Consider the following 16,603-nt stretch of genomic DNA (forward strand, 5'->3'; position numbering starts at 1 on the left):
ATATCTTTTGGAGAAGGATGAATTTGGTAGTTCACACACCAATTTTCAATCACTTGACAATTAACTTATTAACTGTTGGATTCTTCCTGTCTCAGAAATCTCAAGGTCAAGAATCACATTGTCATAATAGTCCAGTTATTTCAAATACAACTATTTATAGTAGTTATAAAAGTATCTCTTTGTATATTTACTGATATATTCATACAAATTTAGTTTTACATGATAAAATTATAGCATAGAAAATTGGTGAGAAATTTCTCATATAATAATTAAATTCTGTATTATTGATTGATTCAAACATTCTAAAAAATTGTCATGGAGAGGATTAGTAGATATGTTTTAATTTGTTACCTGTACAATTAATTAGTGTGGACTAAAGTTAGCAGTATTAAGATTCACCTATGCTGAAGACTGACTTATTAAAAGTTTGTGATTTGGGCAAGAAGTAATTTTTTTAAAATCCAGATTCAATTTTTTTATAGGCATCTTCAGTTCTCTTAGTTGTTATCAATTGTCCACTGCCTCTTAACTGCAAGTGAAAAAGGTCCAGAGTGTGGTGATTCAGCAGGCCACTGGCTTCTATATACCTCAAAGCTAAGAATATCATCCAATATAATCTGAAGCTGATGACAGATTCCCCTGTCTTGCTGCCACTTGCTCATCTGACATTCTTACCAAAGTATTTTCAAATGCTCCAATTTATGATATTCTTCTGTTTTTATCTAAACAATAGCATTAATTTGGAATGACTAAGTGGTTCTAATCTTATGACAAGGTGAAAGTTATTAATTCATTAATGTATAAATTATTTTTAAAAACCACCTTTTCATAATATAATTTTTTTTTATTTTCTAATGAAATCAACATGGTGTCTTAAAACATGTTTAAATTTAACTTCTATAGCCATTTCCACAGTAGAACAGGTTAACTGGGGACCTTGTGTTCTTGGGAGACTATCTCTCATATTTAGCTGATACAAATTCTCTCTTGTTTTTGCTGAGAACAGGGGTCTGTGTTAACACAGCTAAAATTAACCTGCATACAAGAATAAGAAGAAATATAATGCACTATCTATCCACCAAAAATAAATACTTAAAATGTCTAACAAAGTTACAAAACCAGCATACTATGTCAATAATAAAATATTCACTGTTATAATCCCATAAACCCAAATAAAATAAAAAGGCAAATGTTATTCTTTGAAATTCATCTAAACTTGTAAAATATAAATCACCTAGAAATACAGCACTTTAAGCTAGTATTTATTAGGTATATGCACAGTTCGAGACAGTATGACAGTACTTCATAGATTTTGGTTGGGGGACATCAATAAAATCTTGTTTGAATGCCTTTGAATTTGGTGCATTTAACTACATATCTAGATATATGCATATATGTTATATGAAAAAAAAGCATAACAACCTTCTCTTTTAAACCTACTTTCAGTGACCTTCTGACATCACTAGACCTGAGACAGTTTCACCGTTGTCACACAGACTATTTGAAAGAATGCACAGATTGTCCTGTGCATCTATCTTTCTGTTATAAACGCATAAAATTTGTGCTGGTATACATGTAGGATTATATTAACAGATTAGTTCAATATACAGAGAGATACTTTTATAACTACTATAAATAAATGTGTTTGAAATAACTGGACAACTATGACAATTAACTTTTTTTTCTTTCTTTTTTGATTTATTTATTCATTTTATGTATATGAGTTCACTGTAGTTGTCCTCAGACACCAGGAGAGGGCATCAGGTCCTGTTACAGATGGTTGTGAGTCACCGTGTGCTTTCTGGGAACTGAATTCAGGACCTTTGGAAGAGCAGCCAAATACTTTCAACTGCTGAGCCATCTCTCCAGCTCCTTTTTATTTTTGATACAAGAGAAAACAAAAAGTATTTTCCATTGCTTGAAATAGTATTTGTTCTGGAAGAAAATACTCATCTTTGTCACAAAATATTGAGCTTTAAAATAGGAAGAGGCGCTTCAGTAGATTTAACCTTAATGTCAAGTTAGTTGCACTGGGAGACAGATTAGTCACACTCTAAAAGAATGACAGAGGATTGTCTTTCATGTTAAGTGTTGTCATTCTCTACGTTTTCAAGTGTTTGTCTCCACAAATAAAAATAGAGGTGTTTGATACCAGCACCACATCTACCACTTTCTTTGTCTACCTACAGCTGTGTCTTGCATATGAGTCGCAAACCAAAGCTGATTAACTGAAGGATGAGAAAATCTAAACCTACAAAACATCACTTTTGAAATTCAGCCACTCACATGATTTCGCAGCAACTAAATGACATGTGGCAATTTACATATTGAATGTGAATTTCTATACTTTAGGTTTATTTCATTTTAATTACAGCCCATGCAGTGCATGCATGCGTGCATGTGTGTACATGCATGAGTGTGTGTATATGTGTGTGCATTTTCGTGTGAGTACAGGTGACATAGATGCCAGAGGTATAGGGTTCCTTGGACCTGGGAGTTACAGACTGTTGTGAGCTAACTAATGTGAGTGGTGGGATCTGAGTCAGGTCTTCTGGAAGAGTACTATTTCCTCATAATCACTGAACCATCTCTTCACCCCATTGTTTACTGGATTTTTTTAAAATCTCAAGTGCTATTAGTTCAGTGTAATTTTATAATCTCAGTATATTCATTTAAAAATGTTAAAAAACTAAAAATGAGTGTCACTTTTCATAATAGAAGACAGCTAGCTACAAAGTAATTGCAATAAAACCAGAACAATGTTACTATGCTTTTATTACATAATTTTTTATCTATCAGAACAGATGATCTTGTTATTGCTCTCTTTACAAACTAGATTAGGAAACTGGAAACAATAGTTGAATGCCAATTACAGACAACTGAGACTTTACCAAATATGGTTATATATGCTGAAAGAATATTAAAAACAGAACAGCTTTCTGTATATCTTTTTAATGTCTTTTGATACTATGCATACATGACATTTCAAGTTGTTTGTTTTCTCAGAATGATTTGAAAGATTTAGGTTAAATAAAGACTGTCTTAGTAGGACACAAATATTAAAGCCAGTGATTTTTGATTGACAGTGTATTTTGAGTTGCATAACAAAAATACTAAATTATTATTTACATCAAAAGTAAACACAAAGAGGTTTAAAAAGTTTAAGAAGGGGTATCCAAGAAACTGTTTATTCTTTTTCAATGGCTCTTACTTTTTCCACACTTCACAATCACTTGAATGTCATCGTTTTGACTTCATCTTTGAATCGTTAAGTCACCAATTAAAAAAATTTTTGTTTAACATTTGTAGTTTTCTAAAGACCTTTACATAATTTCCACATGCAGGATTAAAATTAAATTGTCTAGACTCTATTTGAAAAATTGTTGTAGAAGAAGTAGCATTATGAAATCTGAAGTATAATAGTTAGCACATATAAAGAAATATAAATTATTTCTTCTTTGAACTAATTCTTGGTGGTACATATAATCACATTCCATGATGACATTAAATTGTATATTTTGCATATCATTATTGTTAGAATTTATTTTTGATTTCTACTGCTGGAACAGAATAAAGAATTCAGATTGTAAGGATGGGGTATAGCTGAATTGATAAGATGTTTGATGGCTTAGCTTAAAGAAAACACTAGGTTTTATCCCCAGCATACTTGTCAAAAATAGTATTTTCTCAGTTTTCTAAACAAAAACATTGCTTTTTTTCTAATAAATAAATCGATAAGTAAAATTATGCCGATTCAGTTATTATCCATTTGTATTTCTTCCTAACCCTGTTTAATACTACTTTTTATTTCCATCCTATGAGAGAACCTTCATAGTTGAGATGACGTTATATTTTATTGCATGTTGTGGTCTTGAACTCATGATGTTGGGACCTAAAACCTACTTCTAGTGTACCTCAAGTACATCACTTGTATATTCACACAGAGGAGTGGTTGGCATTTAATGAAAAGAAGAGTGGCTGATAGGAAATAGAATGTAACAGGAAGTTCATCTGCATATTTATTGCCTGTAATTGTTTTATAAAACTATTAAGGGAAAATTAACTTATAGATTTTTAACAAATTTTACAAATAACACATGTTATTATTGATCCAATCAATATTTTTAAATGATGTTAAATGGACATCTTAGCAAATGCTAGGTACTTGATGATTTTGAAAAAAATTCTATTGAGGTCAGAAATACCTAATAGCAGTCTATTTTTTTAGTGTCTAAATTTTGTGGTTAATTTGGTTATTTTAAGCTGTCTTTTGTGAAATGAAATGTAAATAAGTGCACAAAGTGAAAATAGATATTGTGTATTGCATAAAGAAGAAAACAACTTATGTCTTAACCAACTCTGGAAAGAAAATATGGACCAAAGTTCAGTAAATATCTTCATCTATTTGCAAATCTTTCTTCTCTCTCTTGCCTCCAACAAACTGCTGTCCTCATGTTAACATTGCAATTACTTTATTCTGCCATTAAACTTTACCTCACATTTTATGTATATGTTTGTATGTGCATCATATTTTATTTAGACTTCTATTTTTTTTTAGTTTATTTTGTTGCATATACCCACACCTTTCTAACTTCATTGACATCCAGCACTTCATTACATGAACATGCCACATTTTATGAAACAATTCTACTGTCAATTTGGGTTATATTCATTTCTGTCTATGAATCAACAGAGTAATGAGTCTCTGGATGTCCTTATACACGAATTTAAGAAGATATGAGAATGTGTATTTTTCTGCAATAAAACTACAGGTGGAATGGCTGCAATCTAGGATGTACAGATGACCATGACAGACATAATAGGAAACTAATTTCCTCCTACCAGTGTATTAAACATAAACACTCCATGTCATCACACGATTAGGGGGAAAGAGTTAAAGAAAAATAAGAATAAAGCTTGATAAGAGAGATGTCTCAGGGCAAATGTATCTTGGTAGTAATCCTAGAACACTAACTAACTGTTATTTGCCTATGGAACGTCTTTGATCTTTGTGAGTATAGAAACTGCCTTCAAGCTTGACTCTATCACCTTCTCGTATATTCCAATATTCATTTGATTTATGTAAAGCAGTCATGTTGTGGGAAGCTAATTATAACTTGGAATATAATGTAGGATTAAATAATTAAGGTAAAACCCTAAGCATAGTTCACCATCTAGCTGGAAATATTGGGTTTTTTATACCATCCTCCATGAAACACATCATCAGACTTTCTCTGTTTGGAAAGTAAACATCCTCTCTTTTAAAGAAAACTTTTGTAAATGTTTATTTCTTTGAAGAACTTAAACAGGGGAGGAAAAAAAAAGGAGAGTTGTCCACAGCTTGTGACCACGTGATTAAAGCATGTTTTTGTTTGATAGTATGTAGGAAAAAGGGAAGAGACATAGAGTCCCGTTTGTGGTGTTGTTTCATTTATATTTTTTTGAATCGTTTTCATTATGTAACCCATATAGCCTAAAATTCTTACACATTCTGGGACTGCTTCATAGTCATGGCAGTCTTTGTTCATGGATTCTCAAGTGGTAAGAATACAGTCATAAACAGCTGTGTTCAGCCTGGACCTGCAGTCTTTAATTCACAATTTAAAACTGTATCAATGCACATTGAAGTCTAGCCTGCCTCTGCCATTATGATTATTAGTGTTCCTTTTTTCCAAATTAATCTGAAGGTCCTGAAACTTGTCAAGCTTCATTTCAGCTAATGAAACTTATGTGTGATATCTGTTAATAAATATTATTTTAAATTTTATGTGCTGAACTGTGTGTTTGATAATTGATTGAGCCAAGCAGACATAGTTATTAGCAGATACACATATAATTCTAAGAACTGAGCTATATATGAATGAAGAAAATTATTCCCAGATGGGTGATCTGCTCTCAGAGTGATCTACATGCATGTACATCTTTTATCCATTGAACCCTTCTTAACAATGACTATGAAAGACAGTTATACATCCATCCAGGAAACAGACAAATGCACAGACTATTGAAGGGTCTACAAAGGAAACTGCTGCTGTCGTGATTCCTCCATTCATGAAAGCCAAGATATCTTCCAAGAGTTCCAGTTAGTCTAGAAAATAGGATAGAGTCTAAGATCCCAGCATTACGTGCAGCTTCTGCTGCACTCTCATATGATATCAATGCCTCTAGCCACATAGTCATGAATCTTCTACTAAATCCTCCCTTTTCAGATATATCCTCTAGTTAATTCAACTGTCTTGCTTCTATGAGAGTGTTGCTTTCCAAACACTACATGAGTTGGAATGAGACCATCAATCACATCCTTTAACTTAAATTGCAAACTTTGTTGTTATTCCCCAGCAAGGGCATATCAAATCATTGTTGTCAACAGTGTCAAATTTATAAAGTTTGAACTTTACTAACTTTGTGCTGAAGGTTCTATATTGTTCACTGAGCTCAGTTATAAACTAATTTGTCCTCCTAAGGGAAAATGAACTGGGACCATCATTTTTGTTGTCTGTTTGATGACTACCCATATAGACATTCTCATCTGTGGGTCGCCACCTTTGGGGAGGTTGAATGATCATTTCATTGGGTCATGTAAGACGTTTGGAACACAGAAGTATTTACGTTAAAATTCATAACATAGCAAAATTATAGTTATAAAACAGCAACAAAAATAATTTTATGGTTTAGGGTAACCACATCATGAAAAACTGTATTAAAGGTTCATGGCACTAGGAAGTTTGAGAACCACTGCAATAGAAGATTCTTTTATCTTAATTCTTTCTCAAAGCCTTGAAACATATAGAATATATATTATGTTTTGGTAAACCAAAGTGCCTACTGATAATTATGGATGTGTATAATGATTTCTGAAGATAGCAGTTATGGGAGCATTCATGTTTAAAACATGAATGAGAGACACATTGAGGTTTTAAAAGTTTTTTTCTATAACATTATGAATATTTTATAGTATCTACAGTTGCTATTGTTATTTATATGATTAAAAAACAAGTATGCAACCACCAACACCCACCTTTTATTTGTAGGTAACCATATGGCTCAGTGGATCAATTAAATATCTCCATTCAAATTACCAGAGGCTTTGTAAACCCAGTTGTGGTAGTGTGTGTATGACTGAAGTAATTCTCCATCTCTAAAGATGAAATTATGAGAGCAAACTTCCAATGTATAAGACTTTTTAATATTAATTATTCTAAGTAGTCACTTTTCTGATATCTATGACCTGGAGGATATATAATGGCATGCACAATATTGTGCATATAAATCACTGTGTCTATAAATTAAATGGACAACCAGAGCCATCATAGCATTAGTGCACTGATTTATAAACAACACTTGAATGTGTGGTTTAAACATATTTAAGTATAAAAATAAATGATATTTCCTTTATTATTTTATCTGAATGCATTACCTATATGAGAGGAAGAAAACTATAGAGTACATTTATGAGACAGTGAATATGAATGGGTTTAAATAACAGCTTATTTGTTATTTGTAGCAACAGATGTAGTTTAATTCTTGTCTGTCTGCTCTTTTATGCTGGGTGAATGAAATATAGGAACCCCCTCCCTAGGATATGACCTAGATAAGTATATAAAACTCCTTGTTACAAGTATTTAATTTTTGATAGTAAACATCTCAAACATATATCAAAAATCAAATATTCAGAATCTGTTATGTAATTGTACTTTGTTATTACAAGTCCCACCTTTTTTTTAAAATGAGTTAATGTTTATAGTTATGGCTTAGGTCAAACCATGTATAATTCTGAAAAAAAAAGAAAAATGAATACTGTGATTTACAACATGGAGAAATCGATCAAATGAGTATGGCAGATTAGGAATAAAAACTTATTAAAGAAATTCCAATGATAAAAAGAGCCTCACTTATGACTGTAGCTAGATCTTAGAGTTCAGCATTTCTAGAAAATCCACTGAGACTCTTTAGGCTACTAGTCCATGATTCTTAATTAAAGGACCTTATAACAACCACTGTAGCTTTTCACAAATGAGAAGACTGAAGGTTTGTGGGCACGTTCCACAGATACATCATTCAGGTGAATTATCTTTAAAATTTTTGATAATTTAAGAATAATTTTTACTTCATTTCTTTTCCTCTATAAAGAAGTTTTTTTTTTAAGGCATCATAAAGAGTATGAACTCTAAGTAATTTCCAGGGGACTCTAATTGTATCCTGAACTTAGAATTTCAAGTTTATGTTTGCTTTCAAGCCATACAACTGTTAAATGGGTTTTCTTAAATCATTACCAATCTCTTGGTGCCCAGGCATGCTTGCAATTTTACAAGATGCCTAATGTATTGGTTAGACATTATCATATTTCATTTGTAAATACATGAGCCCCACCCCAAAGTCCAGGAAAAAAAATAGCTTACCATGAACTAGTGAAATGGTTTTCTTAATTTTTTTTTCAAACAAATCTGGAAATGATCCCAGATCATGCATCATCCCCTTTAATTTAGATCTCAGCTGGGAGAGCTGTGGAGAAGCTAAATCTTATTTATTTATAATATAGAGGCTCATTATTTTTCTTCCTGAAAAACATCTGTTTTTAGGTCTTCTGAAGTACTCTTAGGTAAATGCCTTGAAGCAGCATCTACAGAGTCAGACTTTAGTTACAGGTTTTTGAGACATAATGTTAACCCAACATTGCTCACCTTATCGATATTTGTGAATACTAAATAATCATTTTATTTCTGTACATTTTAATATGAGCACTGATAATCTCTCATGCTTAACATTTAAAACTTTTGATTTACCAAGTTTGAGCAAACTATCTCAGGTGACAAATTAAAAATTAACATACAGGGCAAGCCAGATATTCCTGACTCCCAAATATAGGCTCTTAATTTCTCTGTTGTAACTCTTCATGTCTACTTTGAAGCATGGAAATAAAATTACCACTGATATATTTATTTTAAATAACCAATTAAGTTTTGTTTCAGCAATTGATAGGAAAGTGATGACATTGGGAAAATTATTAGTTCTAATCAGTATAACATCCCTCCTTCTAATTAAGTATATTTATGTTTATATTAACTGAATTTTTATTCTATATGCTAGACAGTAAAAGTAATATTAATATGGTACCATTGTGCTTAGAATGCTCATTTGTTAATATGGAAAGTTTCTATAAATACGCATATTAAATAACAAAATAAGCATCATATTTTCATATTACAAAAAAAAGAGAATCCACCAATATATCTGAAATGGAAGGATGCATGGGGATTTAAAAGGTACCTATACTTTTGCATGAGTATTTATGGTATTAATATACTATCATGGTTACATTTGATGAACCAAACATATTCTTTTCTTCATAAACTAAACAACTTGAATTTTTCCTGCTAGAAAGCCTTCCCCTCTCACACTAGTAAGATCTGGGTCAAAGGATTAGAACTCCATTAGGCAGTGCTTAGCAGTGCTTTGGTGAAATGAGGCTTTGAGACCCAGAGGCAATTTTCTATCAGAGAGCTGGTCAAGGCTGCAATGAATCCTTTCTTTGGAGAGCTGGTTGAAACACTGCCAGCCTATCGGAGTCAGAGTCAGTATTCTCTAAAAATGAAGGTTTGCTTGAAGCTCCTATCCTCATTAAAATACAAAATGTAAAATGCTATCTTTGGTATGTTATTGTAGAAATCTTTAAATTCAATCAGGGTTTCTTCTCCTCTGTGACCATTTAGTTCCCAGATAAAAGACGCCCATAATCTTTATAAATGATAAGCCTTAATCATCTTTGTCCATGTACTTTATTATTTTTTGTAAGTTTTGTTTTATAATTTCATATAGGAATATGTTATATTTATATCACTTCCATTCTTCCAAAAGCATTATTGCTTGAGAATTTTATATATGTATACCATAATACATGATCATATCCAACCATCCTTTCACTTTTTATTCATGATGGAACCCCCACCAATACATCCATTCCCCTCCTCCTTTCATGTTCTCTCATTCTAAAAGATATTGCTTAAAATATCTAATTAGATTTTATCTTACGATCATAGATACGAGGAGGCCATTTACTAGAGCATAGACAACATACCAGTGGCGATATCACCAAACAATGATTCATCCTTCCCCAGCAATTATCAATGGACAATAGCACCTCAGAGGTGCAGAGCTTCTTGAGATGGTCCCCCATCTATACTAACATTTTGGATGACTGCTTTCTCTATAGAGAATTCATGATTGTCATACCAGTGGCATTTTCAGAAGAACACATTCCACAGCATGCCTTCTCATTTTCCAGCTTTGACATTCTTTTTATCTCTTCTTCTGTGATGTTTTCTTGTTCTTAGGAGGCTCAGGGAATTGGGGTGAGGAAGGTTGTTAACAAATATGTTGTGCTCACAGCCAAACACTTATAATTTGTTGACCAGTTTAGTCTCTGCACTAATTACTGGTTACTGGGAAAAGAAGCTTCTCTGACCAAAGTTGTGAGCAGCCTAGGTCTGTGGGTATACACATAATCTTTAGGACACAGTTTGGCAATTTATGAAAATAAAAGCATCAGGTTCCCCTCTAGCCTTTGTGACTTTCAGAGCAATGGGCCAGAATTATGGTACCAGGCATGAATACCTTTCTGGAGGAAGAGACTGCAAATCAATCAGAAAGCATGTAGTTACCCTATAAGAGTAACCAAAAACCACAGGTGCATTAGTTGTACCTTTAGGCTTATCCTGTCTGGCAGATCAATTTTGCACTATGCAACACTCAGTGATAGGTAAGACTCTTGATGTCTTTTCTCCTTTAATAGATACATAACCCCTTTCAGCACTATAAAAGCTAGCCAGTGGGAAGGAATTTTCTCAGCTGGTTTGAGATTGATTTCTCAAGACATTGTAAGCAAAATGTGTGGTATCTTCAGCCATAAAAGTCTTACCATGTGGTTATGGTGGGTAATTAAGATATGGTTTGTTGTTTCAAAGACCTTGGCAATATTACTCATGAGTAACTTGTCCCATCCCTTGTACTATGATTTTCATTTAATATAAAGTACTTTGAACTACACACACACACACACACACACACACACACACACACAAGCTTACTAATTAGTGCATTCCTATAAAGATTTTAATAGATAATTTATTTTAGATACTATTTTCCAAAGCTATAAAATAAGAGACTACTGTCAGTGCTTCCCAAGCTAGTCTAACTAGTTAGTGTGTACTCTGAAACAATCACCTTATTTCTTCTTTACTACCAACATTAATAACTCTGTCAGTCACCATTTCCTATAGTCTTAGTCATCCACATACTGTTATCTATTTTCTATCTATATGTATATATACATATGATACACACCTATGTACAAATATATCTACACATATATTTAAACTGCATATAAATATTTAATTTCTCCATATTTTATCTATAAATATTTCAATAATTGTTAAGACTGAAGGAAAGTGAAATTTGACATGGGGGGAAAAAACATATCTCAGCAGGTAAAGGTGTCTGCCACTTAGCCTCATTTCTCTAGCTTGGTTCCCCAGCAACCACATGGTAGAAGGAGAGAACAGACTATCCCAGGTTGTTTGCTGACCTTCCCTCAAGCACTGACCTCCACAGGTGCACCATGACACACTTTCCTACCAATAATTAAATAACTCCAAATAAATAAATGTAATAAAAATTTTTTTAAAAACATATACATTCTTTTTAAAGTGGCAATCTTTTCTCTAATACTACACATTCTACAGCACAGTTAGGAGATTAAAACTAAAGCTAAGGCTAGGATTTGAATCTTCTTTATATGTTAACTCACCACAATCCTCAAATCTCCTCCTAAAGTACAGATTTATGGAGTCCTGATAGAAATGAAAGGGAAAGGTTTGACAAAACCTTACATTTTCCTCAACCTTGAACATTACAATAATTTTGCTTGTGGGAGAGGAGGGGCTAGAAGGTGTGACAGGGAAGATAAAAGTCATGAGGTTTGATTCATCTTTCAAATCCACTCCTTACTTCTATACCAATTATGAGGAACTTCTCAACAGACTTTAGCATATAATACTGAGAACATATAATCCTGTGACTATTTGATCTGTCAAAACAATGAATTTTATTCCTATGACTACAGCATACCCAGCATCACTGTGAGATTCCAGCTTAGTTAATATTGCTGTGACAATGGGTGAATTAAAGTCTGCTACTACATTTTTCTTCATTGTACCAGTTTCTTAACAACTAAAGATAAATGGATGGCACTAGCCTTCAGTAAAAGAAAGTGGAGAAAATACACACCATGTAGCCGGAGGACAGAAAAGGCAGTAAGCCTGAATTCTTCTCAGTCACTCAATTGAGGGAGGAGGAACTACTCTGAGGACTGTGGGAGTTGGGAGTGAATCTAATTATCACTCTCTTACTTTCATTAATAGGTCGGAATAAGTTAACTTCTCAAAGGAACAAGAGGGAGATGTTACGATATTATGGCTGAATTACTAGGCTGCATTGTAATAATTTAAATATTATGTTCACAATTAGTTAAATGTCCTTTATGAGGCTGGGCAGGTTGGGAAGGATGAACATCAAATAAGGAAAGGCAAAAATTAAAGATAACACATGGCTTATTTATAGATGAGAGGATATTTATAGAGGGGTGGGCAGAACACCCTGGAAAACTAGAGGAAATATTTTAATCTCCACCTGCACAGTTTAATTGGTTAGATTAACCCTTGAGCAAACCCTTTACAGCATTTGTGAGATCCTGCCTCATTTCTCCTTTACTCTGATTGTTTATGGTAGAAGTCAACTCAGAAGTGATCTAAGTGTTTTATGACCATTACTTTTGTTTTCTTAGCTTCACTAGCCAAAAGTCAGATGATGACTATGAAGATTATGCTTCTAATAAAACATGGGTGTTGACGCCAAAAGTTCCCGAGGGTGATGTCACTGTCATCTTAAACAATCTGCTGGAAGGGTATGACAACAAACTTCGACCTGACATAGGAGGTATGAGGAGGCTTTAGATTCTGTGCTATAGAAAGCAATGTATTAGCATTAGTTAATTAGAATAACATCGGTAATTTTGTAGAGCCAAAAAATTAAATTATGTCTATAATTTTAAATATAAAGAAAAGGAAAGATGGGTAGTGGTAGCACACACATTTAATTCTAGCACTGGGGATGCAGAGCTGGCAATTCTCTGAGTTCGAGGCCAGTCTGGTCTACAGAGTGAGTTCTAGGACAGGGAGGCCTGGCTATACAAAAAAACATTGTCTTGAACAAACAAACAAACAAAAACCACCACTATCACACACACCCCAACAAAAATAAAGAGAAGAAAAGGCATATAAACAAACAGTCAAGACTAGGTTTGCAATGATGAAGCTTAAAAGCAGTCAAGATATTTTCCTAGATGTTTCAAAGACTTTATGAAATAATGACAACTTCTTATGAAATGGCACCAGAGAGAAGGGAAATAAAGGTAAAGACTAGCAGACAGGATATTGGATACATATATCTATGGAACAACCAGCTGAAAATTTCAGTGGCCTTAGCTATAAGCATTATTTGGTACCACACTGACAGAAGAACTAATCTATGTTAAGCCAAACTGGGCTCTTATTCTACAGATCCAGCACCCGAGCTAGGAGAATCCTTTTCATAGTAAAAGAAAAGGAGAAAGAAGATGGAATGTCATAAGACTTAATGTTCGGGCTTTGAATTGGCACATTCAGTTTTGTTTAGATATTGTCTGTCTAAGTAGGATTTGCCAACCCCCCCAGTCAAGAGACGAAAGTAACCTTACTCCCAGGAGGGAAAGGGTGTGCATGTCAGTACTGATGAAGAACTCCATCTGCCACAGAATTTGGGCATGGTACTTTCAAGGAAAATGAATAAAGATGAGACAAGTGGGCTTGAATTGAAGCCCAGAACCATCTCATGTATCTTCTGCTCATGAAATGTTAAAATAGATCATGCTCATTCGATCTTGAATGCTACACCATGTTCTGTATAACAAATTAGTTCTGTATAATGAATCAGTATGAAACAGGCGTCCTTATAGTTTCTTATACTATCTATACAGTTACAGCATACAGTAGGTCATTGGGGGAAGATTTTGATTTGCAGTTGGCTAGAGATGTGTGAGGATGAAGTGATGATAAATGCATCAGCAAGGGTATTATTATATTACAGTTCTTCATGTCTACTTTGAACTTTTAAATCTTAGATACTCTAACACTCTTTAATCACTATCTTACATGCATCAATCAAGAGTAGTCGGGAAGCTCAAAGGGCTTCCTGGGGAAAAAGTGAGTAAAACCACGAGATCTGAGAGAACACTGTAGAAAAGCTAACAGAAAGAAACATCTCCTACTTACTACTACACTATTTTTTTAAACAACTTGCTTAAAAAGAGACATTTCTTTGAAAACAAAATTATTATGAAAATGTGAAGTATTGATTAGTACTAAATTATTTGTGAATAAATTATTTCTAGTGAGCTAGGCTAAAAAAGCAGACTAAATGGATACAATTTTGTTCCCAGTAAAACCAAAAAATCATATATTCCTCTAATTTTCTTGCAGTGAAACCAACATTAATTCACACAGATATGTATGTGAACAGCATTGGTCCAGTGAATGCTATCAATATGGTGAGTTACAGAATTTAATTGTCTGTCTATATTTAACTTGGAAATAAGGACTATATTTTTTAAAAGTAATGAAGATTTTGAAAAGAAAAGAAAATATTAAAGACCTATTTTTTATGTTATGATGCTGTTTAAAATTTGAAGATTGTTGTCATTAGAATCAAATGTGGTTAGATATGAAATTATTGTGTGTAATTGTGATATAATGTTAGCCCAAAAATACATATGAAGTCTATCTTCTTTTTAGAAGATTTATGATATAGAAATAATAGTTTGCTTTAAATTAGAAATGTCTCTTATGTCACATATTTTATATTTATATTTTCAACCCAAATCTGAAGTGAAAAACTAGACAGAATATCTAATATACTTATTAAATAGATGTATAGCATATTCTAATATAAATAATGTGATAGAATATAGTAAAGAAACAGAAAAATATTATTTCAAACCAGAGCATAATATAGTAACATATTTAACATAATATAATAACACAATAAATTATAGTGATATTATGATTAAAACTGGTATTTAGCATGGTACAATGAATTTATTTTATGATGCACTGTTATGTACAGAAACACAGAGAGGATGATGTAACTTTCAGTTACTTTCATTACTTACATAACCATGAAAGTAATCTCAGATGTTACAACCTAAATATTCTGACACAAAGTATATATATTTAAAGATAGTCTATAAGTAATAAATTAGCATTGTCCATGCTGGAATAGTGTTCAAAGGTAGAGCTTAGCTTTGGGTCAGAATGAGAGTCTCTCGGAACTTTTCTTAGTTCTATAAAATGCTGTTTTTATTGTTATTTTGTTTGGAGCTAAAATGTGTCCAAATTTATTGTGTCACTTTATTTTAAATTCAGCATTAATTAGTTCAGAAATAGTTAATAAAATTGGTTGTTCCCCTAATACTTGAAAATTTCAGTCAAGAGCAATTTTGGGTTAAAACTTTTTAGGTGGGGTGATTTTCCCATCCTTCTATTGTTTTTTTCTCTGACTACTGGAGGTGATTTCTTCAGGTTCAGTATCCCCACTGTTGGGCATTTTGGCTAAGGTAACCCACATTTCGTCCTGGGATTCTCCCACATCCCAGGTCTCTGGGACTTTCTAGAGTTTCTCTTCAACCCCACCCCTTGCAGCTGCATCTTTCCATTCAATCTCTTGGCCCTCTGGACCTCTTTGCTGGCTACCCTCTTAGAGGCAAAGGGGAGAAGGAATGAAGGAAAGAACTCTGTAAGGAGGAATGGGGTCAAGATTTGGGAGGGGAATACATAAAATAATTAATATAATAAAAAAGGATTTTAAACTGAGAAGTAAACTGTGTGCAAGGTGCAGGGTGGACACAGTGGACTGTAGTGTGCCACAGTGAGACCCAGGATCATGTGGTATAGATGAAAGGATTATAGTGTGCATGCAGCAACATACATGCATCCTGATGTTGCATGTCGTCGTGATAAACCATATCTGCCCCTGCTGCCTCATGCTTTATAGCATAAAATGGAGTATGGGATACTGGAGAAGTAAGGAGGCCCTTCTGAGTTTTCCATGTTCTAAGAAGTCTAAGTTGCCTTCATTTGTTTTGCTTTTCCTATTTAAGATCAAGCTGACTGAAACCAATATATAAAGTAGTGAAAGGTACAGAAATGGTTATTTGGAACCATGATGATACTACATAATTTAAGATGCTGTTCATTGTTATAAGAGTTGATTATTTGGATTATAGATGTAAAGTGGTTTATTAAGTGAGTTGACAAGTGCAAAGCACTTAGTCAGAAACTGATCCAACACAAGAATTGCTAAAGTGCTGTAGAACCACCAAAAAATTAAAACCAATGTCTAAGCACAACAAAAGCAACAACAAAACCATATAAAATGGCAGCAGGATTTGTTTTTTATTAAAACCTCACACACTGATAACAAAGTCAAAACACAAAGACCACATATATCCAGGACC

At 33.3% G+C, this 16,603-nt stretch overlaps 1 protein-coding gene across 2 annotated transcripts in view; it reads left to right on the plus strand.

Moving 5' to 3' along the window:
* The window catches only part of Gabrg2 (gamma-aminobutyric acid type A receptor subunit gamma2), an 88,406-nt gene that overhangs the window by 12,597 nt on the left and 59,206 nt on the right, over positions 1-16,603 (plus strand). For both annotated transcript variants that reach the window (XM_034505741.2, XM_034505742.2), the window contains exons 2-3: positions 12,839-12,990; positions 14,571-14,638. In XM_034505741.2, coding sequence (XP_034361632.1) covers positions 12,839-12,990; positions 14,571-14,638 — 220 coding nt within the window. The remainder of the gene's footprint in view (positions 1-12,838; positions 12,991-14,570; positions 14,639-16,603) is intronic.

The sequence above is a fragment of the Arvicanthis niloticus genome, chromosome 6, assembly GCF_011762505.2.
Source record: "Arvicanthis niloticus isolate mArvNil1 chromosome 6, mArvNil1.pat.X, whole genome shotgun sequence".
NCBI classification, from domain to species: domain Eukaryota; kingdom Metazoa; phylum Chordata; class Mammalia; order Rodentia; family Muridae; genus Arvicanthis; species Arvicanthis niloticus.